The sequence below is a fragment of the Coturnix japonica genome, chromosome 7 (assembly GCF_054131305.1).
Source record: "Coturnix japonica strain WE chromosome 7, WE-NBRP24, whole genome shotgun sequence".
In the NCBI taxonomy this organism is placed as follows: domain Eukaryota; kingdom Metazoa; phylum Chordata; class Aves; order Galliformes; family Phasianidae; genus Coturnix; species Coturnix japonica.
Genome location: NC_140669.1, coordinates 27,367,131 through 27,393,355, shown reverse-complemented (window position 1 = coordinate 27,393,355; position 26,225 = coordinate 27,367,131). Strand labels below are relative to the sequence as shown.

The 26,225-nt window shown below is 39.9% G+C and overlaps 1 protein-coding gene across 8 annotated transcripts in view; it reads left to right on the top strand.

Moving 5' to 3' along the window:
• NCKAP1 (NCK associated protein 1) overlaps positions 1–26,225 on the top strand; it is a 63,613-nt gene that overhangs the window by 15,924 nt on the left and 21,464 nt on the right. For 3 of the 8 annotated variants that reach the window (XM_085553578.1, XM_085553579.1, XM_015867933.2), the window contains 14 exons: positions 7,715–7,825; positions 15,313–15,405; positions 15,546–15,602; positions 16,512–16,654; positions 16,745–16,835; positions 19,354–19,491; positions 20,137–20,185; positions 20,649–20,805; positions 21,393–21,449; positions 21,961–22,057; positions 22,262–22,368; positions 23,566–23,698; positions 25,162–25,243; positions 25,650–25,708. In XM_085553578.1, the coding sequence (XP_085409704.1) occupies positions 7,715–7,825; positions 15,313–15,405; positions 15,546–15,602; positions 16,512–16,654; positions 16,745–16,835; positions 19,354–19,491; positions 20,137–20,185; positions 20,649–20,805; positions 21,393–21,449; positions 21,961–22,057; positions 22,262–22,368; positions 23,566–23,698; positions 25,162–25,243; positions 25,650–25,708 (1,374 nt within the window). Of the gene's footprint in view, positions 1–6,081; positions 6,199–6,561; positions 6,580–7,714; positions 7,826–15,312; positions 15,406–15,545; positions 15,603–16,511; positions 16,655–16,744; positions 16,836–19,353; positions 19,492–20,136; positions 20,186–20,648; positions 20,806–21,392; positions 21,450–21,960; positions 22,058–22,261; positions 22,369–23,565; positions 23,699–25,161; positions 25,244–25,649; positions 25,709–26,225 lie in introns of those variants that run through there. The other 5 variants (XM_085553580.1, XM_015867934.2, XM_085553577.1 and 2 more) reach the window with 4 other exon arrangements.

Here is a 26,225-nt window from a genome sequence, read left to right as displayed (position 1 = left end):
CTGTCAGTGCTCCCATGATCGTATGGTATCTACTAATGAGAATCTAGAGCAGACTCTTAGATACCAACTGCATAACCAAGCTGAATGCTTAGGTGAAAGGCAGAATAAATCCTTGCAAGGCCTTTGTTAGCCTTGTCCTTGCTATTCTAAACTAAAATTCAGTCCCAGTCCTACTGTAAGCACTGTACAACATAATAGTAAGTCAGATAGGAGATCACAGTAGGTGATTGGTTATTTGCTGGTTAGTACTTTAGAGATGTAATTTAGTAACAGTGTATTTGTACCTGTGTTAAGGGTGTTGCTTGTTAGCCATTTAAAAGGCCAAATGAATACTTTTTTTCCTGTTTATCTCCTGCAGCAGTTAAATTAGTTACTGTTTAGGAAAGAGCAACAGTGCTGTGAGTGTAAAGAAGGACAGCACCAACTCTCCTGTGGTGAAACTGTGAGAAATGGGCTGGATCAGCTGAGATCAACAGAAATTGGCTGCAGAGAGGGCAGGCCCTCACTTCTCCAGCCTTTCACTCTGGTCGTGAGCCTAGGGTGAAGGAGAAGATCCCAGAAGCTCCAGAATAGGAGTGAAGAGGACTAGACCAAGTCTAACCATTGATGAGGAAGTTGTGAGCTGGAAAAGCGGAAGAGCCTTTTAAGTGACCTGTGAACGTGGAGAAACTCCCAAACTGCAGAGCTCTGAAATGTGCAAGGGTGTAGGATTAGATCATCCTTGGGACGCTGAGCTCTAAGATGGCTGCAGAGCATTGAGCTGAGGGGAGCTCACTGATAAGCTTGTTGTGAGTTGTAAGATCGGTTTTGGAAGGAGCAGATAACGTCTCCAAGTCATCAGGAAGTGACTTAGGGTGGGGTAGGGCTATTTTTAGTGCTTGGTTGATATTAACAGTTTTTTAAAGGTTAAGACAACAGTATTTGTTGGTGCATTTGTGTTTGTAGCCTTACAGGGATGGTTCAAAATACCACCCAGCTGGTAGTCAGGAGAAAACAGCAAACAAACTTATGATCCATGCTGCCCAGGCAGAAAAGAGACTTAGTTTTCTCTGGAAGCAAATACAAACTGATGTTATCCCGGGACTTCTTTTTTCCTTTCAGATTGGAATTTTTTTTGACGTATTCAAAAAGCAACATGTGTTTTAAGGAGACATTAAGCTTTTAAATACAGTACCAGAATATCGAATGATACCTTCCCAAATATACAGAAGGAAGGATGATCCCATAGCCGTGTTTGCTTTTATTAGTGTTACTTTATACATTGCAATCAAGGAAAGTGTTGTGGTTGTGAAACTTCTCTCCATTTTTGTTCATGTTTCATCTGCCCTGTATTTTATTAATAGACTCATGTGCTTATTTAAGTAGGCATTACGACCTCAAGAAGGTAATATGGATTTATGTATACAGGCAGAGTCTAAGAAAGCATGTTTGTTTCATCATTGAAATGTGAGGTCACTCTTATAAGGACAATTTGGTAAGTATTTTGCCCATTGACCTTAGCAAGGCTGCTGACATTACCTTATCTGATTGTTCATACAGACAATGTCAGGAAATATGGTCTGTATGACATGGTAATAATGAGAGCAGATGGGTAGCCGTGTTAGGGAAGTGTTATAAACATGTCCTTGTTGTACTGTAGTCCTGCAGCGTCTCGCTGGGCTGTGTCCTAGCTCTGCTCCAGCCAGGCTCCGCATTAACAGCTGTAGTGGCAATGCTCAGTCACAGCCTGAAGCACTGATTAAGCACCTGGTGGGAAGGCAGAGCCGACCTAATTGAGCTCAGGTGCGTGCAATGCTGCTGAGTGACCAGAAGGGCTAGAGCCAGGGTCTGCCCATCACCTGATATCATTCAAGTGTTGGTAGTGGAGGTGAGGGCATCCCTTGCTGGAGGTCCCTGCCTACTTGAGGTTCTCAAAAGGTAAGCAGCTCTTTTCCTTCATTCCTGTATGTGTGGCTGCTGTCTTTAGGCTTGTCCTAGCACACACTGATGAGGAAATAATATTAGAGTAGAACAGTTAATTTTTAGCCATCAAAATACTAAACTAGTTTATTCTTGTGTGGTTGGCTGATGCTTGCGTATAGTTTCATAGCTATTAAAAGGGTTCATTCACAAAAGTCATTAGGGACAAGCTTGTTTATTATTGAACTTGAGCTTCCTCAGATCCTAAAGTGTAGCAAAGTGGCCATGGTAGGTTTCAACAGAAATAGTGGGGCTAATGGAGCGTGCAGTGCTTCCTAATGCACTGAGCTTTCAAAGCAGTTACTCGCTGATTATTCACCTCTCTGTTCTCTGTACTTTTGCTTTTTTCAAAATCAGGGGTTGTCAGTCCGTAGCCTCATTAGTTTTAAATGCATGATGTAAATGAGAAATAAATAGTGCACTGCATCCTACCAAAAGGTGGAGTTAATAATGAGCTTGTCTCCTGGAATGTTTCTTTGCCATTTATTATTTAGTGTAATTTTGTAGGATCTGCAGCTGCAAAGCAAGCATTTAAATTCAGATATATTTTAGGAGAAAGTCTTTAATGTCAGCACCACGGCAGAAGAATGGCTTTTACTGCACATGCCTTTCCTGCGTGTCAAGAGAATGTGCTGTAGTAAGCTGTAAATGGTACAGGAGTTTTCCCTTTTTTTAATACTAGAAATCTTAGCATATTTATTTTTATTAATGTAAGTTACTAGCTCAGGGAATGACTTTTTTTAAGTTATTTGTTGTTGAAATTGCATCTATTTGCTTGTTAGGCTCGGGGTTTTTAATGCAGATTCATTGATGAATGAAACTTGAAGGCAAGGTGATTCACTGACTGTTTCACTATTTATTGTCACCACTGAATCTGCTCAGCAGAATTTTATCTCAAGTCTGTAGTAGCAGTAAAATCCTAAATAATAAAACCATGTTAAACTGCTGCAGTACATGACTTGTTTTATGGTAGGCTTCTGATGTTGACAGTTTGAAGAATGAAAATAGAAGAATACTGATTCAAACTATAGCTCTCTTCTAGCTCTGTCTTTTTTCATTGGGCAGTAGCCCTGCTCATGGTTTGGAATAGATGGGGCTTACTGCCAAGAAGAAAGGTATAAAAGCTGTTTCTTCCATGTTTTGATTAGTTAGATCTACATCATGTGACTGAAGTAGCATTTCCCAGTGCTCCTGGGAATGCTGCAGGTCTGTGCAGAAGGCTGGAGTGAAGTGCAGGTGTTACAAATGCAAGGTGGTGCCCCGGATGCTGTGCCATGCTACTGGCTTTCGACAGTGGTTATGCCTGCATGTAATTCATGTCATGTCACCTGGAGGTTGTCCTGTTTAATATATCCATTGATGATTGGGATGAGGAAATGGGGGGCGCCCTCAGCAAGTGTGTAGGTGACACCAAGTTGGGAGGAAGCGTTGATCTGCCTTACAGAGCCATCTGGACAGGCTGGGTAGCTGGGCTGAAAACAGTGGGATGCGGTTCAACAAGACCAAGTGCTGGGTTCTGCACTTAGCCACAACAACCCCAGGCAGCACTACAGGCTTGGGGCAGAATGGCTGGCGGACTGTGGAGGAAATGGACGTGGAAGAGTTGGTTTATGCTTGGTGAAAAGTGAGCCAGCTGTGTGCCCAGGTGGCCAAGAAGGCTAAAGGCATCCTGACTTTTATCAGAAGTAGTGTTGCTAGCAGGAGCAGGGAGGTGACCATCCCTCTGTATTCAGCTCTGGTGAGGCCCTACCTTGAGTACTGAGTTCAGGTTTGGACCCTGCACTACAAAAAAAGCCACTGAGACTCTGGAGTGTGTCCAAAGGGCAGTGAAGCTGTTGATGGTTTGGAGCACTGGCCTTATGAGGAGAGGCTGAGGGAGCTGGGATTGTTTGGTTTGGAGGAGGCTCACCAGGGACCTGTAGCTCCTTGAAAGGTGGTTGTGGTGTGGTGGGGGTTGCCCTCTTTTCCTGTGTAACTAAAGATAGGTCTATAGGGAATGGCCTCAGGTCGTGCAACGAGAGGTTCTGGTTGGATATTAGGAAACAGTTTTTCCCTGTAAGAGTGGTGGTGCACTGGAACAGGCTGCTGGTGGTTGAGTCACTGTCCCTGGAGGTGCTAAAGAAACATTTGGGTGTTGTATTAAGGGACATGGTTTAGTGTGAAATATCAATGGGAGGTAGGTGGTTGGACTGAATCTCAGGTCTTTTTGAACCTTGATGATTCTGTTATTGTGTACATGCAGTAGTTTTGTCAATGAACCTTTTTTAGCCCTTATCCAACATCTGATGTTCTCAGCTTGGAAGTTAAGTGTTAAGCTTTGACTTTTGCCATTATAACTGTATATTATAGCTGTACTGTGGCAAAAGGTTTTTTCAGCACACCTCTTAATGTTGGTGTTCCATGGTGCAGGTACAGTTGTACTGTAGCCTTTAGTGTTCTCTGGAGACGGCTTAACCTTCAGTGTAGATATTAAGTGTGCTGTTGCTGGGTGCTTTCTTGTAGGTTGCTGCCTATGCAGCGCAACTGAGAAAGTGGAGTTGTGCAGTATTTGTTGTTTTCAAAGTGACAGTTGCATAGAGGAGTGCTGTTAGCTTCAAGTGGAGTCTGAATGTTGTTTAATAATGTAGTTTCCTGAGGGAGGAAAATGCTGCTTTAGTTCAGAGTACGTGGCATTGTAAAACGCCTCAACAGTTTATGCAAGTTGATCCATCTAGTCTGTTTTGAGGACTTGTGCATATGGAGGCAAAGAAATATTCTGATTAATGACTCTGTTAGCTATAGCAATTTGCTTGTTCTTGCTAGGGTTGAATGCACAGAATCAGGTAAAGAAAAGTTGCTTACTTCTTAAGAGCTTGTTGTAGGAGGGCATTGTGCAAAGAAATGGAGTCTGCCTTGATAGAAATCCAGCATGTGAGTCCTTTGCAGTTTTATTTTCTAGCTAGTGATGTAGACTAGTCTCGGTGGTAATTCTGCATCGTCTTTTTCATCACAACTGCTTGACAGCTGTTTTGTAATGCTCAAAAGAACTGGGAGGTGACTGCTGGGAGATGCTTGTGGTATAACGTGTTGAGTTTCAAGGGGCTGGAACTCTAGCAGAGAGCTGTATGCCATGAATGCTGTACTAGCAAGTCCATGGGAATTCTGGAATTTTCAGTGCTCAGGTACATAGGCTTGAAATGCAGCTTTGTGCAGCTTCCTGAACGCTGGGACTTAGAGTTATATGGTTTAAAGCTCTTAGCATGCTGAAGTTGTTTTTTTTTCCTGCTCTTTGGATTAATCTCATTTAGTTTATTAGGAGGCAGAATGACAGGTGCTGTGTGTTAACAAATAAGCAGTGGGAAGGAACAAGGCTGTCTCTTGAACTCCTGGATGTCAGCAGAGAATTGCCTCTGAGGCTGTGAATAACATTTGTCATTGCTGGGAACCAAGTTCCTGAGACCCAGTGGGGATGTTTGTGTTTTCAGAGCTCAGTTTCCATGTGAAGAAGCTGCATGCAAGGGCCTGGTTAGAATGTAACTTCTAGTAAAGTAAACCTTCATTTTATAGGAGGAAAACCATCTGGTGCTAGGAAGCAATGAAGAATAGCATATGTGGAAGTAATTATTGAAGGCAGGCTGAAAAACTTAAGAAATCGATAGTGGCAGGATTAGCAATTGTCATCTGTGTGAGTGCAAGTGCACTGAAATATAATGGGCCACAGATGCATGTTGGCTGTTAAGATCCTTCCTTAGTTTGTAATGCTTTTGGTAGAGAAAGCTACATAATGTGTGGCAAGGATACCAAATTGCACTAACATGATGCAGATCCTTAAGAGACCCCGTGGCTTCTGGTTAATTAGGACTACATGAATCTCAAGTGTGAGTTGTTTAATTTTTGCCACTTATAATTTTTACTTGAGAAATAGTGAAGACTTATGAGAGTGTGTGGAACAGACCTTTAGTGGCACGTGCTGTTGTTTGCTGTTGAAAGAATACCAATACTTGCAATATACATCTCATCAATGACGTGTGTGTTGCTGTGTTGATTGTGGCTATCCATTCCTCTTAGGATGTTCTGGATGTAACGTTTTGCTAAGATCTGGAATGTGCTGTGGTCAACTTAGCAAATGTAAGAGTGCAGATATGGGAGTAGTACGTGATGGTGCGTTCTGATGGTCGTGTGCTGCAGGCAGGAGCTGTAGAAACGTACAATAATGACTTTTGTTTTGTTTTTTTTTCTTGGCTACCGTTTCTTTTTCAGGTATGTAAAACTTCACTGAGTTTCTCTCCTGTTTTTCCCCTGTAGATGCATGTGATGTTGAACTCCTTTTTTTCCCTTCCTTCCTGAACTTACGTTTGAAATTACTATTAGAAGTTACGTGTTTCAGCTTATACTCCAACTGTGTGCGATAGTAACATTCTATTAAGTACATGTAAATTCGTTGTGCGCATCAGAGTAATCGCTGTCCACTAGGAAGCGTGCTGTCTATAGTAACAGATGGCTGTAATGTTCTCTTGGATGTAGGTAATAGTGTATTAGCTCACTTAAATGTAACGTGTTGTAGAATTTGAGTCATATGTTTATATGTAATTTTTCTCTCTTTCTATTACAATGCTTTCCCAGCAAGGACAAGTTTGGAAGGTTTGCAAAGCTTTTCACCTTCCCTTTGCCCGCTTGCCCGCTTTCAGAACCGGTCTCATACTCCATGACTTCTGTCTCTACGGTCTGCAACTCAGCCATAGAATTCGATGTGGAAGAGTTAAAATGAGCTCTCATTCAAGTTCACTATGTTGCATAGAAATGCGTAGCATGTAATTCAGTTTTGCATGAGACATGAAGATCCCTCTGAGGACTATTAAGCTAAATACGTATTTGAGAGAAAATACAATTTGAGCACAAACTGTTGCGTTAATAATGCTTGCTGCCTTTGGTATGTCTTCCCCAGCTAAACTGTGTAGCATGGCTCCTTAGAGTAGTTGGGAATAAATAGCGTGTCCAACAGCATGCTCTGCAGCTGGCTAAAGTAGTTGAGTCGCTCCTCCAACCTGGGCTTCTGAGATGTCTGTGTAGGCTATTGGAGGGGCTTCCACTGAGCTGTGGCTTCTATTCAAATGGAAATTTAATCAAGTTTTTTTCATTGCTGCTTTTAAAGCACAGCTTTAAAACGTGAGTTGCAAAACGTGAGTAAAACGTGTAAAAGCAAAATGTGAGTTGCTAATTTAAAGGAATAGAGTTTTAGGCAAGTATTGGTGTTGTTATTGTGGGGGGAAAGCTCTCTTGCAGTTCACAATTTAAAGACAAGTTAAATGCAGATTGGTGGTGGGGCTTTTTTAGTTTCATTTCACCAAGGCTAGTCCTCCATAGATGATGACATGACTGAATTTTCTAACAGTTTATTAACTCCAGACGAATACAACACTACCTCAAACCAGGAATAGCAGGAAAAAGAAAACCTTTTTTTTTTTCCCCCTTCTTTTAGGTTTGAGTTGTTTTTCCCTCACTGCTGTTCTGCACTAACTGCTTTGATATTTCCATGCATCTTTTTCAGTAGAAGAGCATCTCTGTACTGTTTCCCATTGCATATTTCAGCTGTGACAGTCCCTGCACTTTGCCTCTCATTATCACCTGCTCACTTAAAAAAATAATAATGATAACCTACAAACCAAGACAAAAAAAATCTTTCTAGTTTGTTTGCAGATTTGCAACTGTGGCTTAATATAATGCGGTTAATTATTTTATTTTTTTTACTCCATTCTGTATTGTATTTTTTTTATAGGCATGTGGTGACCCCAAAGCCAAACCATCGTATCTTATTGACAAAAACCTGGAATCTGCCGTCAAATTCATAGTCAGGAAGTTTCCAGCAGTAGAAACACGCAACAACAATGTAAGTAACGACATGACTGTATGTGTACTGCTTTCTTCAGTGCCCTTTGACGTGTGCTGCTCAGTTCTGTGAGGTTTGGTGAATTACATAAAGCTCCTGGTGCTGACAGTCATAGTTAAAATACAGCTGTTGATTCAAAATGTCTGACAAGATCCTGCAGCAAGAGCTAACTCCAAAGTCAGAGTATTCTACCTTGCTGTAATTTGTTGTTGTTAGTGTAGCTTGCTTTCCAGTTTCCTTTTTCCGTATTCTCTGTGCAGTTTCGAAGAGCTGTTAGTGAGAAATAAGCCAGAAATCTAAACTTGCATGCTGCCTTCCTTTGATAGCAGAGATGGTTGGTGAGTGGAAGATGGAAGCTGTGTATCTTCTGACTTCTTGTGATGAGGCCTGACAAGCAGATCAATAAAAGCCGGCTGACTGAGAAATGGGAACATGTGTCTGTACCTCATGGGTGCTCCTGTCTGTGGTAGCAGTCTCCATGGCAATAAGGGATGTGTAGGAGAAGCCTTGCACAGGACAGAATGCGGATCCTGAAGAAGTATCATTATTTTCTTTTCAGATGCATTGAGATCAGTTGTGATGGCTGAGTATGATGTTGTAGCCTCTAATTAGATGACAGGTGGTTTTTTTTTGGCAGGTCATGCACATGAAGTTTCTCTTTTTCAGTTTGAAAATCAAGGGAAAGATACTTTTTTTTTTTAATCTACTTATATTTCATTCAATAGGTGGAATGCAGAGGTAGGTGATGAGGTTTGCATGTTCCCTGCATGCAGTTAATTGCATGTGTGCTTGAGAGGTTTAGGCTTGCTTTAAGCATTCTGCTTTTTGCAGAATGGAGGTAATAGCTGAGTTTGTTTTTTAAACCTTTAGAATTCCCATGTGATGTCCTCAGTAACGCCAACAAAGCAAAACCAAACCCACCCAAAGTTCTCTTTATGGTAGAAGCTGTTTCAGTTACAATGTGAACAGTGTGCTTTCTCAGATCAGAGCTTGCTCTCTTTGCTCTGTTTTTTGTATTGAATTGAAAACAATTGCTTGTTTTTGTATTGAATATGGTCATGTTAGTGACAAATAGGGCGAATTCTTTATCAAATTAAAAAGTAAATTCTGTTTTCCTTAGCGTTTGGTGAACTCTTTTGTGTTCTCTGAACTTCTGTGGCAACTGTGCTATTGAAAAAGGTTGTTATGTACATAAGAAATCATTTAGTATACACTCCCAGTGTCTTCCAGTTCTTGGCTATGAAATTAGAGCTGAACTAATGGTGAATTTGGTCCTGTAAAGTTTATGGAAATGGATCAAAGCTCGTTTGAGATATTTTCACAATCCTGTTATCTAAAATAGAACTCACTCCAATGTTTCATTGTTGCCTTTTGTTTACCGTGAGGCAGCCAGGGCTGTGTTGAAGGAAAGCAACGCTATTAGGGCAGGTTATGAAAAGCCTGTTTTATATTGGAGCACAGTTTAAGCTATGCATTTTGACTTCCAGCAGTAGGCATCCATGGTCTCAGCAAACAGCAGTTTGTTGCTTTGCGAAGTTTTTCTTAGTTGTGTTGTATCTTCAAAAATAAACCTTTACTTGTTCCCAGTGCCTTGTGGGACAAAAGTCTTGTCATATTGCAGAGAGAACTCTATGTGACATAAACTTCTGTTCATAAACCTTAGTTTTGGAAAGGCATAAGTATCAAGGCCAAGTGAGGAAGGTGCTGATGCCCTAATTGCTGTTCCTTTGTCTGCTTTCTCCCATTGGCCAACAGTGCTAACAGGATGGTAAAACCTTCAGCAGGAAAACACGATGTAAGATGGGGAAGGGCATGAAGCTTACTGGGATGAGGAAATAGCAGTTGATAAAATGCGGTTGAGGATGCTTACAGGGGAGGCACATGCGGCCTATGTCCTTGTGATGAAAACTGGACCCTTTTGGACCATTTATGGAGTTTATCTGTTGAGCTGCAGCAATTCCATTGCTTAGCGTTGGGCATCTGCACAGTTAGTATTACCTGTTGCTGTGTCAGTAGGTGATGTTGCCAAGTAAACAAGCTTGCATTCAGTTAGAGAATGAGTAGTGCTTATATTTCTGATTTTTGTGTTGTTCTGATTCTTAGCTGTTACTTGGGTTTCTCACAAAACATCATTTGCAATGCTTTACATGTCTAAGGTGAACAACCCACTTTACTGAAGGACTGGTCTCTGTGATAGCTGAGTGGGGGCCTGATTTTGAAGTAATTTTTCCTTCTGTGACATTTACTGCATTTACAGCTTTAGGTTTTCATTGACTAAAACCATGGCAGCTGATTGTGATCCTTCTCTGACACGCTGTCACACCAGATTCATGTCCAACAACTGCTGACTTTTAGTACTGGAGCAAGGGTGAAAGATATGAGCAGTTCAAACAGAAATGAAGTACCCGATGAATCCTTGCTGACCAGGCTGAAAAACTGAATGGAGTGGTCTGTGTTCCAAAGGATCTATTATAGATAACTCAGGACCTCATCAGTTAATAACTATCTCTCCTTTTGTTAGAGGGCAGTCCCTGTAGCTTTACACTTGCCCTTTCTTCTCCGGTCACTGTCTAGAGCCATTTAACCTTGATAATGAGTAGTGTGGAGACTTCAGGTGCCTGTTAATGATGGTGGATAGCAAGGTAGTATGCTTAATATCATGTGAAATACATGACTGTGTGAGCAGTCATCTGTTGAAGTAGGACCTCTTTCTTTTTTTTAGCCAGTGCTAACATTTAATTACATTGTAAAGACAGAGTAAAATACTGCACACTGTGGAGCTGCAGGGAGAGAAGATGTACATTTTCTGTACGTTGTGGGTAGGATGTGAAAATTCACTGCCTGCATAGGTAAAATTCTGTTTTATGTAATAGAGCAAGCTTGCTTTCTGCTTTCCAAACGAGCATGTATGGGAAGTAGTGAGAATTTCTGCATTCCCTCTTGAACATATGTTCTTCTACTCACATTGCTCCCGAGCATTTTTCCTGTAGAAAAACTTAGTATATTTTGAAATGTCTTCTGGTGATGCTGTGACTCAGTCACTGCTTAACAGCAAGCAGACTGATGGAACCTTACAAGTGTGTAAGGTATGCTTGGTGGGTGAAGTGCCCGTGCTTTCCAGATACTGTTAATCTCTATTTGTCAGTAGCTACATTCCTGTTACTGTTCTTATCTCCTCATTTAGGTTGGTCTTGAGTTCTTGATACAGTCTTTTCAGAGCTGTTTCCTTGTTTTAACTCCAGCTGCAGTCCGCTGGTTTGTGACAGAGGGGACTGGAAATAAGATCAGATTAGAACAAGGGTGCAAGTGGTGAGATGGTTCCAGTCTCCCTGGGTTGGGGTCTGTACATGTGAACCATCTCACTCTAAATTTTATTTACTGTTCTTCATGGGTGCTGCTTTCTCCCTTTAGATGGCAATATGTCTGTCTGGGCTGCTTGCTCTCCCTTTCACGGTTTCAGTTTGGAGTGATTGGGCTGCGCAGAAAATGAGCTGAGTGTGGGAGGGGTGCTGGGGGGCGCGCGTTGGCTGGACCTCCTGGGCTGAAGCATGCTTTTATTAAGTATTTTCTTGTATTGTAATGTTATTTGAGTATGGGCTCTATAACCAACCTTGATTTTAATCTGTGGTAGATGCTTCTAATTATGTCTGTTCAGGACACTTAAGTACTTAAAATCATGCTCTTTTAAAGTTACTCCCTTTTGCTCTTTCCAGTTCAGTGCCACAAACCAAGTGGTGTTGGCTGGTTTGTTTTTAATGGAACTCCTAGTATTGCCATTTACACAGCACTAGTGGATATAGTCTAGAAATTCTGCTGGATGAAAATCTACTTCAAGGTCTCAACTGTGTTGTCTTGTGCATTATTAATATTGTTTCACTAAAAAATAATGGTTTACTTTCCAGGGAATGGAGTGGTATTAAAATCTATGGTAGCTGTTATTAGTAAGTCAGGTACCTTAATCCTCCTAGCCAGTTTGACCATAGAGAAACACAGACCCACCACACTCTCATTAGTACCTGAACAGTATCTTAGTAATGTAATGATAGTGATAGAGATGGCATCTCTACATTGTCATGCATCTTGAATGAAGTATCTTCCCTGTTTCAGGCTGTAAGCATGAAGTGTGCAGGCAGACTTTTTTTTTGCCCCAAACATTTGTGCCTGTAAAACAGCATGGCAGGGAAATAAATGGTTGCTACAGTGACATCAAGACCAGTGACAAGGGCTTGGATGATACAGTAACACGTGATGAGCCAAGTGTAGGAATTAATGCAGAAATTCATGTAAATTTGAGGCAATGGGGAAATGTGGTGAAGGCCGGCAGGTCAGGTTCTGAAGAGGGGCCTCCTGCCCCAGGAGCAGGCCCTGCACGCAGTGGCACTTGTGGAGGGCCATGGCGGGTTGTTTCCTTTAAAAGAAGGCTGCCTTGGTACTAGAAACATGAAAACTAACCAGAAATAGATCATATGGTACAGATGCATTTGTTGGTAGGGAAGCTAAGTATTTCTTAACATCTCCATATGCAGACTGCTGCTTGAGAGTCTGCTTTTAATTAATTGGAGAGGAAACCAAGGCCACATCTATCATTCTGCAGTTAATTTACACTAGTTGAAACTTCTTCTTCAGTTAGTTACATTCTCCTCCTCTTTCCATAGTGCAGTGATGGGTTTTGTAGATGGAGAGTTCCATTCAATTGAATTGAATTTTTGAAGTATTCACTGAAAGATGCTGTGTGTGTGGCAGGCATATGGAACAAAATAGATGATATCAAGAATGCTGTCAGTGATTATTTTCCCTGTGTCTCCTGAATTGTAGCAGTCAGAATTTGTAATACTGCTTTAGGGGCTTATATTCCAGCTGGCAAGGTGGAGGTGATGGTGTGTTCTCTGAGGGCATTGCAATAACTCATCACTGAGTGTTCATACAAGCTTTAAATGATGCTGGCTTGTGGTTGCAGATTTGATTCCTGTTTCTTGTCAGATGCGTTCTTTGTGAATGTAATTGTTTGTTTCAAGATTTGGGGGGTTAATATGAAGAAAGAACACACAAGAACTTGGTAAAGGTCAGTTTCTCTCTTGCAGAAAATGTGCTTAACAATCAGCTGCTTTGTTAATGATTTCATATACTGGATTTTTTCTATTCTTGCTCTTCATATGTCTTGGAGCAGTGTCACTGGTGTCTTTGCTGGTTTGTTTTGTTCTTAAGGAATAAATGCAGCTCTTCTGTCTAAGCAGTCAGTAAGTGCAGTTAACTGCAGTGAAAACCATCTCTTGGTGATAGTTACATTTCAGCTTATCCTTCAAAAGTACTGCTGAGTATTGGAAACGAAAGTTTGCTGGTAAGTGAGAATTACAGCTGAGGAAAACAGCCTCAAACAAATACAAGGCAATACAGCACCTAAAGCATCTAAACAGCTGTTAGGAAATTAGCCATGGAAAATCTTGTTGCAATGGGTGTGGTAAGAGCTACACCCACATTCCTGGGGGATAAAAATGCAAATAAACATCCCAGACTCTATGTGATGTAAACTGCTTTTAAATATCACTGTTCAGTCAGTGTTGTATGAGTTGGAACTTCTTGCTCCATGCTTTGCTAACAGTGATTGCGGTTGGCTAGGTGAAAATCCATGTGAAACAGTATATCAAGAAAACACCATTCCTGCCTTGTTAAGTCTCATTGTTCAAGTAATGGTCATCTTGGTGCTGTAAGGGTGCTTTAGTGGCTTTGACATATTTCTGGGAAGGTAACTAGGAAATTAACTATGTAGGTTGATCAGAAAGTAATTCTGCTTATTTATTTCCAGAGCACAGTAACACTACTGGATAGAGCAAAACAAAATACAGGCTTTATGTTCAGAGCAGCTCTCATAGTTGACAGTGTATGGCAGTGCTGCCTTAATATGTAGTAGGATGCAAACAATGCTTCTCGAGATATTTTTATTTAATTAACCATTTCCTGGTATTTCTGCAAAGCAGAGTTTCCAGCACCATCTCCTGTTTGCTGTGTCTCCCCAAATGTGGCCTTGAAGCATGAAGCACAGACTCAGATGTAGGTGTTGCATACAGTGCCCTACAGCCATGGCAGTCTCACCTTAGTGTTGCCCCTTGCTTAGCCGGGATTGGAATTGCTGTAGGGAAGAGAAACGAAGACACGTGTGCACTTGTGATGGCTGTCCTTATTTCCTCTCCTATGGTCTGTACAGAGGTTTCATGAAATGGCTCTGGAGTTTTATCCTACTCATGCATTTTTAGTTACACAAAAATAAACCCTGCTTTTGCTTAGTGTTCCATGTACAACTCACTTGCAATAAGTATTTCAAATATCCAGGCTGAAGGCTGAACTCAAACATGTTAGGCAGTGAGCTTTTATACTATGACAGCTGTGCACTGGCAGAGCAGCTCTGAATGTAACAAGTGCTCTTTCCTTTGCATTTGGTGGTTCTGATGCTCCATTAGCTGGAGTGTAAGGTGTGCACTGGGAGAGCTTCATTGGCTTTGATGGTCAGGGTAGATCTCACCAATTGTGAATCTCACAGACACTTAAGAGGGCAGTCTTTCTTATTCAGTGTCATGAGCCTGTTTTAATTCATGTATTGAGACAGAAATTAGTGACTGAATAACAGAGGTTTAATATTTGGATCCTTGCTCTTTGAGACTGGTATATAGCAATTGAGCAGCTGTCCCATTTATTCTAACAACTGCGTCTTCTGTTCTCAGTTGTGATCTTTTAAGGGTGCTGTCGGACTCCTCCAGAAAATGTTGAAGAATATGGAAATAAAATGAGATTTCTTCGTCTGTTAAGAAATAAATCGATCCACGTGGACTGTTTTATGACTTTGTATTCACATTTGCCTCTTCCATTTTATCCACCAGTGTCTACTGCTAGTGTTTTGCTTCTTTTGTGTTTCTTTATTTTGTTGCTTTTGTTTGAATGTGTATTATTGTGTTATATGGAACTGGTCAAAGAACCGTTACTGTATTTTATGTTTGTATCTACATTTTATTTTGCATGCTTAACGTGGCTTTGCCTGGATATTCTTTTTGGTAAGTTCAGAATTCAAAAGCATAATGTTTTCCTGTAGTAAAATGTGTAACCTGCCACCTTCTTTTCTCCCACCTCAAGTAACGTCGTTATTTTTTTTGTCATACTGATTTGTGCTCACGTACTGTTCTGCTTTTGCTAATAATGCACATGATAATGCTATTTTCCTAACTACCCATTTTTATCTCTAGTTGAGCTAAACAATAACCCTTTGGTACTAATGTGTACTAATTTGATTTTTATCTCCAAAGTATAGTTAGCAGCTATTAAATGATCCGCTTTGAGAGCTTCGTGTGCCTTTAAGATGCACACAGAGTTTCAGTCTTAGTAACTATGTTAAAACTTCCTTTGATGACCTGGTGGTTAATCTGCGCCCTACAGGTAGTGCTTGTCAGCTGTCTTCTCAAGCTCTCTGAACAGTGAACGTGTTTCTGTTCTCCTTTTAGCAACAGCTTGCTCAGCTACAGAAAGAGAAGTCAGAGATATTGAAGAACCTGGCCTTGTACTACTTCACGTTTGTTGATGTTATGGAATTTAAGGTAAGGTACAGCATGTGAGATTTGTCTCCCGTTTGTACATGAAGATATTTGAATTTATAGGTCTGCTTTGTTTGTTAATCTCAGTCACTAAGCATTGCTATGTAAATTTCTAAAAGATTATTCCTTTTTTTTCCCTAAAGGACCATGTTTGTGAGCTGCTGAACACTATTGATGTTTGCCAAGTCTTCTTTGATATTGTAAGTTTCTGGGTCAAACTGTTAAAAACCAACTAAAACTGTTTCCAGTCAAATCTGCAATGATGAATTAGAAAGATTTATTGTTGCTGGCCCAAGAGACGTGACACCTCTTGTTATAAATGGGACAGAAATAAATGCTTTAGGATGTTCGTGTCTCTAACTTGTATATATAGTGTGGTATCAGAACATGCACCCTTTGGAACAGGCTTATTATGGACTGTAGTTAACAGCAAAATAAAAACAACATTATTTGCTGTAAGGTATCTGCTTTCATAGAGGCTTACTGTAGTCTGCATATTTAAATTGCATGAGGCTCATGCAGGAATATTCCTGTTGTCCCATCAGTATGTGTGGGATGTATAAGGTCTTCACTTCTTTTGGCCAAAGCAAGAACAAAATTATCTGAAAGCGTAATTTAAAATGAAATCCGTGTTCTCCTGGTTTCATCTTTGTTACCTATTGTACATAGAGTCACCTTGTTAGTTTTGGTCTTTCTTAACTTTGGTTGACTTTCCAATGGAGAGGTTGTGGCAGGTGAGTGGGGTATCTGCCTGCTCATTGTGTTTTAAGGTCTTACTAAGAGTCTTCTTAAAATCTAGTGTGGAGACTAGGCACTTGTTGACTGTTTGTAACATCGAAGAAGAGCTTTCTTGTCTGCCAGCTGCGACACTTGAGCCTGAACGGATTTATTTGTGTGGCTGCTTTCACAAATAAAAATGATTCTGGGGATTCAGATGAATAAATTAACATCATACAAAGTCTATGTACGAGCAGGATGAAAACGCTGATCAAGACACTCGGTTGTATTTTAAAAACGCCCAAAAAGGGTGGCAATAAGAGGAAGAAGTTTAGTGCTTGTTTCTGAAGGTTTTAGATTGGAATTTATTGTTTTTTGTTTTTTACCTCTAGACTGTAAACTTTGATTTGACGAAGAACTACCTAGATTTGATTATAACCTACACTACACTGATGATACTGCTGTCTCGAATTGAAGAAAGGAAGGCTATCATTGGGTTGTACAACTACGCTCATGAAATGACACATGGAGCAAGGTAGGAATCTGTTGTGTAGGAAATGTGCTTTTAAAAAAGTAATAATTACACCTCAGTGAATTATTGTTGTTTGGTTTTTTTGTTCCCAAGTGACAGAGAATATCCACGTCTTGGCCAGATGATTGTGGATTATGAAAATCCCTTAAAGAAAATGATGGAGGAGTTTGTACCTCACAGTAAAGTACGTAACCACTTTTCACATTAACACGGTAACCTTATTTGGGAAAAGCAGAGATCAAAAAGAAAATAAGAGCTTTTGTCAAGGCTCTTAGGCACATATATTACAGGAGATGTTATTTACAATGGACGGTTGGGGCTGCAGGTTCGTTTCCCGTTAAATGAACATACAGAAGTGCAGGAGTGCTACGATGCTTTGGTAAAGTTCCAGCTTATTCAGTGAGGAGTGAAAATGGCTTAAAAATCAGGGATAGCTGACTGCATTCTGTTTCGGTTTGTAGCTTGAAGCTAAGGAGATGTATAAGAGAAGAGTTTTCTTTGGATTTACCATCCAAGTTGAATGTTTCTTCCTGTTTTGTAACCTGAGGGTTTTGCTTTGGTATTTTCTTAAATCTGGCATCCTGGAGAGCAGCTGATCACCACTGCCTCTTTAATAACATCCCTTCTGTGCAAAGCTGGCACTGTGCACCTTGCTCAGTTGACTTAACTCAGTTAAATGAGCCTGTAGCCTCTTTTGTACTAATGTGAGTTTTGTATTCACACACATCTGGTTGTGCAGCAGTTCTGTGATAATTTATCTTGACTGTGTTTTCATCTGCAAATACTTGGGAGAAGTGGAGCCTTGAGACAAGCAATGTGTACCTTGTAAATCACTTCCATGTGTCTGCTGGGCTTACTGCTCTGACAAAGGAAATCTGCTGTGATCAGTGCTGGCCAAACCACAATGGCTGTCCTTTATGTAGGTGTTCTTTTCTAGGTGCTTTCAAGTTATTTGTCTAACAACTCATTTTGTTGTTGGTTTTTTTGTTTTGTTTTAGTTTTTCTTTGCAAGATTTTAAGTGAATTACTGAGTAAATGCTTGAGGTTTTTATGTAGCTTATTGCTTCGTGCTTTGGAATCTAGGTACTGGTTGTGTTTCCTTGCTCTCCACCTCTTAAGGTTTTATTTATATCTTTATCTTTTTGAAGATAGGCACTAGAAGTCGAAAGCTTTCCAACTATTTTTCCAAGTAGTGCTCTGGATAGCTTTTGATTACTACATATTTGTCTAACTGATCACTTACCTCACCTTTGTTACAGTTTCCTGTGCATGATTCCTGTCGCATTATCTGACATTGCTGAGGATCTGACTTGCAGTTAACCTTTTTTTGTGCACTTTCTGGTGCTTCACTTTTCTGTACCATCTTTGTTTATGCATTTGTGTTTAATAATGGATCAGCCTTTTCCCTTGAGATGTTTTGTTAAGCCATTTGCCAGTCCCATTTCTGTTCTTCTTCTGTTTCCCTGCTATAGGTATAAATTGGGGTCAAGGATCCCTTCAGGCAGCTACTGCACAAATACATACTTAAGTTAAACTGTCATGGAACTACACATTTAAGTTGTTCTTCCATCTTCCCACAATTTTGCAGTAGCCCTGACAGTTGTTTAGCTCTTTAAATTAGCTTCAGCTGAGAATTTCTTATTTTGTTTTGCCTGTGCTACCTTAATGATTAGATCTGGGCACCCTGAGGGCTCATGCAAACACCAGTATTGATGTGGAAGACCAGGAAAAGACATGTGGGACCAGAATTATTTGGATATGTTTAATCTGTGATATAGGTGCTCCTGTAGTATTTGCTCAAAATAGTCCTAATCTGCTAGCAAAGAGAGGGGACCTAATAAAATAAGTGACATAGAGTAGGGAATAACACAATAGGTGAGATGCAGGAATAAATAGTGAACAGCTTTTAGCTGTCACAGATTTATTATCTCTGCTGCTTCTTCTGTGTCTTCTAATTCTGAACTGAGAGTTTTCTAACTCGCTTTACACAGACAAATAAAAACCTGCTTCTTTTCATCCTTCCCTTCAACCCAGGGTAGTCTTCTGTCTGTGAAATGAATTAGGCTCGGTAGCTTTAAACTGAAGTTAAATTGCAGATCTATTTCACTGAAATAAGTTGGTGATTGTATTGGAAATGGTTGATCACAGCTTGAACCCCTGATTAACCATCTGAGGCAAGTGTCGGGGCAGCTGTAGGAGCACAGGTGACAGTAATTCAGCTGTGCTCCTGGTAGGGCTGGAGCTTGACTCCACCTCTCCTAGATTTCATTTAAGGGCTGACCACCACTAAGGCAGCATCTCTTTCTGGAGCTTGCTCCTTTGTGGAGCCCTGGTGACAAACCTCAACATCTTCCATCTTGACTGAAGGCCTCTGAGTTAGTGAGTTTTTCCTGTAGATAACTTCTGGCTATCTATTTATAACAGGTTATCTACTTATAACCATTATTTTACTATTCCAACTGTACATTACTATTCTTGCGTTATTCCAACTGAACAGTGATTACTGTTAATAACCTTGAGAAAACAGCACTAATGAAATAATATTTAGTTTCTCTTATGCTTAAATTATGGAAGTTTCTGAACTTCAAATCTAGTATTTAGCGGTTGGCATAAATTCTGATTTCTGATATCTTTATGAATTAAGACTCTTGTGCTCGTTCATCACCATGGCTTCTAACCAGTTTCATCTGTCTCTTTTTCAGTCCCTTTCAGATGCTCTGATTTCACTCCAGATGGTCTATCCTCGAAGAAATCTCTCAGCTGACCAGTGGAGAAACGCACAACTACTGAGCCTCATCAGTGCACCCAGTACAATGCTTAATCCTGCACAGTCTGACACAGTATGGCTTTTTAATTTGACATATTTGATAAAGTTCAGCAAGGTTTTCTGTAATATAACATTGGGGTGATTTGTCTCCTATTTGGTAACCTGTACAAGACTTCAGTTAAATAGGTTAGTTGGGAAAGTTGTGTCCTTTTGTAAATGGAAATGCTTCTGTTGCATTAGCCTATGCTTATATTTCTGAAGTTTGATAATTGAGAGATGAAGGGAAGTGGTGTTAATGCTACAGTGTGGAGCAGGAGAATCCTGTGTGCTGTCAGATGGCTTGGGGCCGACAGACTGCAAGGCAGAACTGATGGGTTCTTTAAAATGTTTCCTGTTCTCAATGTTTGTCTCAGTTGGGATAGGAATAGTCATGTTTTGGGGGGAAGAAAATCAAACGGTTGTCACGTTGTGATTTGATTACATCAAAAGCCTTTTGTTGTTAAATGTAATGTCAAATTAGGTATTTGTTTCAAAGTATTGGCAAGGACTAGAACTTCATGTAGGGATCCGTCTCCTAGTATCTGAAGCAGTGACTTGTTTAGTAATCAGAAGCAGTATTCCATGGTTCATCAGCATTTAAGACTGTTTTTAATCCCCTTTTCTCAAACATTCTTCTTGTGGAACATCTCGTTCAAATGGTTTGCTGTTTCTTCAACAGATGCCGTGTGAATACCTCTCTCTGGATGCAATGGAAAAATGGATTATTTGTGAGTAAAATCTTATGAAATGGCTCATGGTCCTATTTAAAAAGGGAAGAACTAACTTTTAATGGGCAATTTGTGTTTCTGTACTGTACAGAAGATTCTAGAGAGCTCAATTTAATCTTAATTGTGTGGGTTGTGCTTTCTATGCAGTGAAGCTAGAATTCAGCTCATGCTGGGATGTAGATTGGCGTGAGTTTAGTGTGGATGTTCACAAAGAATTGGGATTATTGTAATTAACAGGAAAATAGTTGTTGTAAAACTGAGTCATTTCTTACAAAAATGTAAGTGTTCCTCTTCTGCAGTGAATTGTGGAGTACTTTTGTGTGTATGTAACCACATGCTTTCCAGTGATGTGTTTATCAGTGAACTAATTGTCCACTTCAAGAGAGAAGGCCTATAGTCTCACTGTTCTCTTACTGTCTTTGTGCATCTTTTTTATGACACACGTTGACATGAACTTCTGAAGTTGGATTTATTTTGTGCCATGGAGTCCTAAATAGTGACGCGACAGCTTTGAACCTTTGGAAGCTTGCACTTCAAAGCAGCTCCTGCCTGGCTCTGTTTAGAGATGAAGTATTCCATATTCACAAAGCTGCGGAAGACTTATTTGTAAACATACGAGGGTAAGTTGTCATTCTCCTGGTCTTCTTTCTTGTGTTAAAAGTGTCTTATTTCTTTAAGGACAGGCATACTAATGTCAGCTCTACTTCATATGAGCTCCACTTACAGGTAATCAGACGAAAAAACAAGAAGATTCTTAGTTTGGTGACTGTTGTTTTAACGTGCAACTTCTAAGAGCCCATTTCATAACAGTTGTGGTTTTGGGGTTTGTTTTGTTTGTATTCTTAGTTGTGAAAGTTTCTGGTGAGTTGGTTTCTGAAATGGTGTATGTTTAGAGTGCCTGTGAATCTAAAGAAAGGAAATGATGTTTTGAATGCAGTGGCAAGCATTTGTCAGTGTTTTTGCAATACAGCATGCAAAAACTCAGGCAAAAGTTGAGTCCTCTACCAGAGAACAGCAGGAGCACTTGAGCAGAGAGTGGATTTTGTTCTGAGTGTCTGGTTTAAGCATTAAGATCTGGATGTGGCAGGAAGTCTTAGCTTTCTGTTTTACCCTGCTTGCTTTGGAATTGCAGCTCCTTGCGATTTCCAATTGCTGGATTGTGCTGCTGATGTTTCTTACCATCTTGGGCTGTTCTTTTTTTTTATAGATACAACAAGCGTATCAATGACATCAGAGAGTGTAAAGAAGCTGCTGTTTCACATGCGTAAGTGTCTTAAAGAGTTTTCTGGGGGATATTAGTGTTGAATTTTCTTGTCAGTGAAGTTATGAAAGCTGTATAAACAGGACTTGCTGTATTCCAATTTAATTGTGCATTTTCAAGAGAGCCCATACGTTGACCTCTCTGGATTTGCTCAATAGTATGACATTATCCGTTGAATTTATCAAGTCTTAAATTATTTGTCAGATTTTCAAAGCATTTAGTTTGTTTCTTTCTGTCAAGTTTCTGAATGTGAATGCAAATTGTATAGAAATGTTTTAGTGGAGTCCAATGCAAAACCTCTGCTGGGACAGAGGGCTTCCTTTTGTAGTTATTACATTACCTTAGGAATATGCAGTGTGGATGATGGAGGTGATAATTTTAAATGAATTGTGTCCTTGGAAATACTGAGATGTTGAAGTTGATGTGATGAGAGGTGGGCCTTAAATGTCTGCAGTGAGTCAGGTGCCTGCAATGAGCATGTTGGATGATGTTTTGGTTTGTTTTTTTGGTGCAGCGGTTCCATGCACAGAGAGAGACGCAAGTTTTTACGTTCTGCACTCAAAGAACTGGCTACAGTCCTGTCTGATCAGCCAGGCCTGCTGGGCCCCAAGGTAATTGCTGGCCTTGTTTCATCTTGCGTTGTAGTTTGTTCCTTGGTTATATTCTGTCATTTGAGGGAGGACAAATCCTTCTGTATTCTGAGGTAAAACTTCCTGAGTTGATAAGATTCTGTTGTTTTAGAGCCCCGTTGTGTCTTAGTTTGCACCAACTGTCCAACTGTTGTATAAACCTCCAGAATAATTTTTCTTTTTCAGGCACTTTTTGTATTTATGGCGTTATCCTTCGCTCGTGATGAAATTATTTGGCTTCTTCGTCATGCAGATAACATGCCAAAGAAGAGTGCAGATGATTTCATAGATAAGTACGTTAACAGCTTGTAGTGTGATGGCTTTAATATTTAATAGAACATTTTGGAGGGAATACATCTGAAGGCGAAGGAATATCAGAGAATGATAACGTGATGGGAGAACCTGGGCTGTTTTGTGATGGTGCTAATCTTCCTATCAAAGCAGAAAAGCAGAGGTGTTTATTGTGTTAGAAACTGCTGGAGCAGTGGTAGAAATACATTGTCTGCGGAAGATTTATTTGTGAAGGAAATTTATTTTGTGATCAATCTTAAGCATTTCTTTTAGCTCAAAGAAGGGAGGGAGGGGGGTGTGAACTTAGATGGTCACTAATGAATGGGAAAACAGACTGTTCCAGAGATGGATTTGTAGAATGTCTCCTTTATCATAGCAGAGCTGTCATTTAAATCAGATAATCAGGTTTGTTTGTATAATATATGTTTGGTGTTTTCATAAACAGGAAGTAAAACTGAGTAATAAGATTAAGAAATCTCATGAGCGTGAGCAGGCTGAAGGGAGCTGGTTGTTCATGCAGAGTTTTTGAGATAAGGGAGCACAGAAGTTTGATCTTGGGAATAAAGTCTGACAGCATATCCACTTGTCTGATTGTTTCTCACAGAGTACTGGGCTTAGTCCAAGAAACCATCAGTCTAATAATTGGGAGAGTGTTTTAAGCTTTCATTTTCAGCTTTGGTAGTGTTGCTTATAGAATATGCCCAGTGGTAACTACTTTAGTTTATTAATGACTACACAAGGAGTGATGCGTTATCTTGTGTGCAGTGCTTTCAGCAGAGGAGGGCACCTTAACATCTTGTGAAGTTATGGATTTTTAGATTAAAGATCTTCTGACTTGAGCTGAAATCAGTAATTATTACAGCTCTAATCTTCAGTTTTAACTGCTTTAGCTTTTTTTAATTGGCCATTACAAAAGGGCTTCTTCAGAAAGAAATGGGTAGTTACAGGGACCTTTGAGTATTACTGTGAGGGGAATCCTGTTGATATATTTACAAGTGAGTGGGTTTTACCTTACAGAGAAAATTTCTATGAAAACATTATATAATGTGAGATGATGCTGAATACAAAAATTACCTGTAAGTAATAGTTTTTAAAGCAAGGTTTAGGAGGCAATCCCCATGGGAAGCATTGCACTGATAGGAGCATTTAATATTGTTTATACTTTGTGTTTGTAAGCCTTCCCTTGTCTTCCTGCACAGGCACATAGCTGAGCTGATATTCTACATGGAGGAGCTCAGAGCACACGTGCGCAAGTACGGACCCGTGATGCAGAGGTACTATGTACAGTATCTCTCTGGCTTTGATGCGGTGGTCTTAAACGAGCTTGTTCAGGTATGGCAAGACCATGGTTTGGGTTCTGTTTTTTGTTTGGTCCAAAATGTCTTCATGAATCTCAGTTTGGTTTTGTGGATTTTTGATAAATGTCATGGGATAAGGCCAAGTATCTGAGCTTACTGCTTAACTCTAGGGTTAAATAAACTCTAAGTAACACCCTTAATTCTGTTCAATGCTTCTGCTGTCTGACGCAGTGGAGAATATAGGGCCTGTGTCATTTACCAAGAGGTGGCAAGTGAAACAGGGAGCAACAAGAATCCCTTGGTGTTCTTTTGTAATATATTCAATAAATGGATGGCTTCTCTTGTTCAGTGTCAGTGTATTGAAGAAGTGATTGAAGTATTTCAGATCAGTGCTTTATCATTCCAGTAAAGAGGTACCAGTCTGTATCACTGTTTGCTCAAAGAAAAAAAGTAATGGTCAGCTGAGGCAGCTTCATGTGCTTAAATAACCTAAATACGAAGTCAGGAATTTGTAGGTGTCACCGGAGACTTTTTTACTGTGGTCTACTGTTCTCATCGCTGCAAGTGAACATACACTGTGGAGCTTCTGAGCTGCCCGGGAGTTGATGTAGTGTCACTTAGCTGGTAAATTACTAGCAGGATTTCTGAGCTGCTTTGATGACGTTTCTGAGCGGCCACGAGGTGGCGCCCAAATGTAGTGAACACAGGAGCTACTCAAACTGGAGAAGCTTCTATTGAGTATGAAGCTATTTTGCTGTTTACAGAAGGAACTTTGATATGTGAGGCAGTACATCAGTGACCAGAAGGGGGAGCTTATCTCCTCTGCTGTTCATTTTAACATACAATTGAAACAGTTGATTTATTAGTTTATATTACTGTAGTCTAAAATGTGAAATGTAACTGGATCCTTGGTTTTACTTTGGATTATATGAACCTTAAATTCAACATAAATATGATCTTAACAATTGCTGAAACTGCTTTTTTTGTAAATTTCTCCTTTTTGTCGGATTTCTAAAAATGGCGGACTGTCTTTAAGGTGTTTTAAGTCCCTTAAGTTGATGTTAGTAGAAATCTGTTGACGGATGCTCCTGTGGGAAGCCTAGTGATTCTGAGCTGGGCTCTGCTCAATTTTCTGAGTTTTCAGGTGCCCATAGAAGTCTGAAAAATGTTTAGTGTCTCTAGTATAGCACAAAAATGGTCCCTGTCCATTTTGTAAATGACAACAGCCTGAAAATGTGTGGGAATGGCTACTGACAGATTTTTGTCTTCTGTGGCCAAGTTGTTTGGAAACAACCTTTTGTGGGTACAGTCATTAACCAATGAACTGGAAAATAGAACTTGTTAATTCTCACTATTTGAAACTCTGCTGATTAAGTTACCTTCTGTAAAGTATGTAGAACATACTATCAGATGACAGATGGTAATTTGTCCTAAATTTTGACAGTCTTTTATAAATGAGATTTGAAATAACAATAATAGTAACAACAATTATTTCAGAATCTTTCAGTGTGCCCAGAGGATGAGTCCATCATCATGTCCTCCTTTGTAAACACTATGACTTCGCTAAGCGTGAAGCAAGGTGAGTCTATTCCTACGAGTGTGGGGGAAAATGGGAACCAAATGAAATGTTCCTCTGGAAAGCTTCATGGCTTTCTGTTATGTGCAATCAGAAGTAGCAGATAAATGGCATAAACTCAACTGATTTCCTTGTTTCTTTTCCTTTATGGTATCTGCTTCTCGTTGTGTCCTTTTTCTGTTACTTAAGGCTTCTAAAAACACTATTTGAAGAACGCTAGCTTTAATTTAGAGAGGATATTATATGTATTCATATTTGAATATTTCAGTTCCTGTTAGCATGGTTGTGCTGGATTGAAGTTATCAGGTAAAAGAGGTTCAAAACCCACGTAATTTTAGTGTTTTTGAATTGCTGTTGTTACCTTCCTTGAGTGTTTATGTTTGGTATTTTGCTTTTGTTTTTATTTCAGTTGAAGATGGAGAGGTATTTGACTTCAGAGGAATGAGATTAGATTGGTTTAGATTGCAGGTAAGAGTTTGTATGTCTGCATGACATTTAACTTAAATCACGTTTTGGTTTCAAGATATTATTCTTGTACTGTTAATGCAAGTAGGTGACAGGCTGTATAAGGATATTCTTCACAATTAAAACTCGAAGAAACTCACAGGACAGTTTGCTGTGCTCTGATGTAACTTTGTTTTTACCTTTGCATCGCTGCCTATTTTTTGCAAATAATTCTTTGGAGAATTATAACCATTTGGAAATGGAATGTGTTGTGGAGGAGGGGGCTGTTGGCAGCTGTGTGCTGTGCAGAATATGATTCAGCTGCCCAGCTAAGGAAAGGTAGAGGCTGCTCGGCAAGAGAATGTTCAGTGAGATCACTTGTGTTGGGGTTACTCTGTCTCCAGTTCTCACATTAAAAGCATGAGAAATGTTTTGGCAATATCAATATTAGATAGACTTGGTATTTTCTCATATTTGAAAAATACACTTTCTTCCTCTTGTGTACCAGAGCATGAATATTACAAAGCAGAGGGGCAGGTTC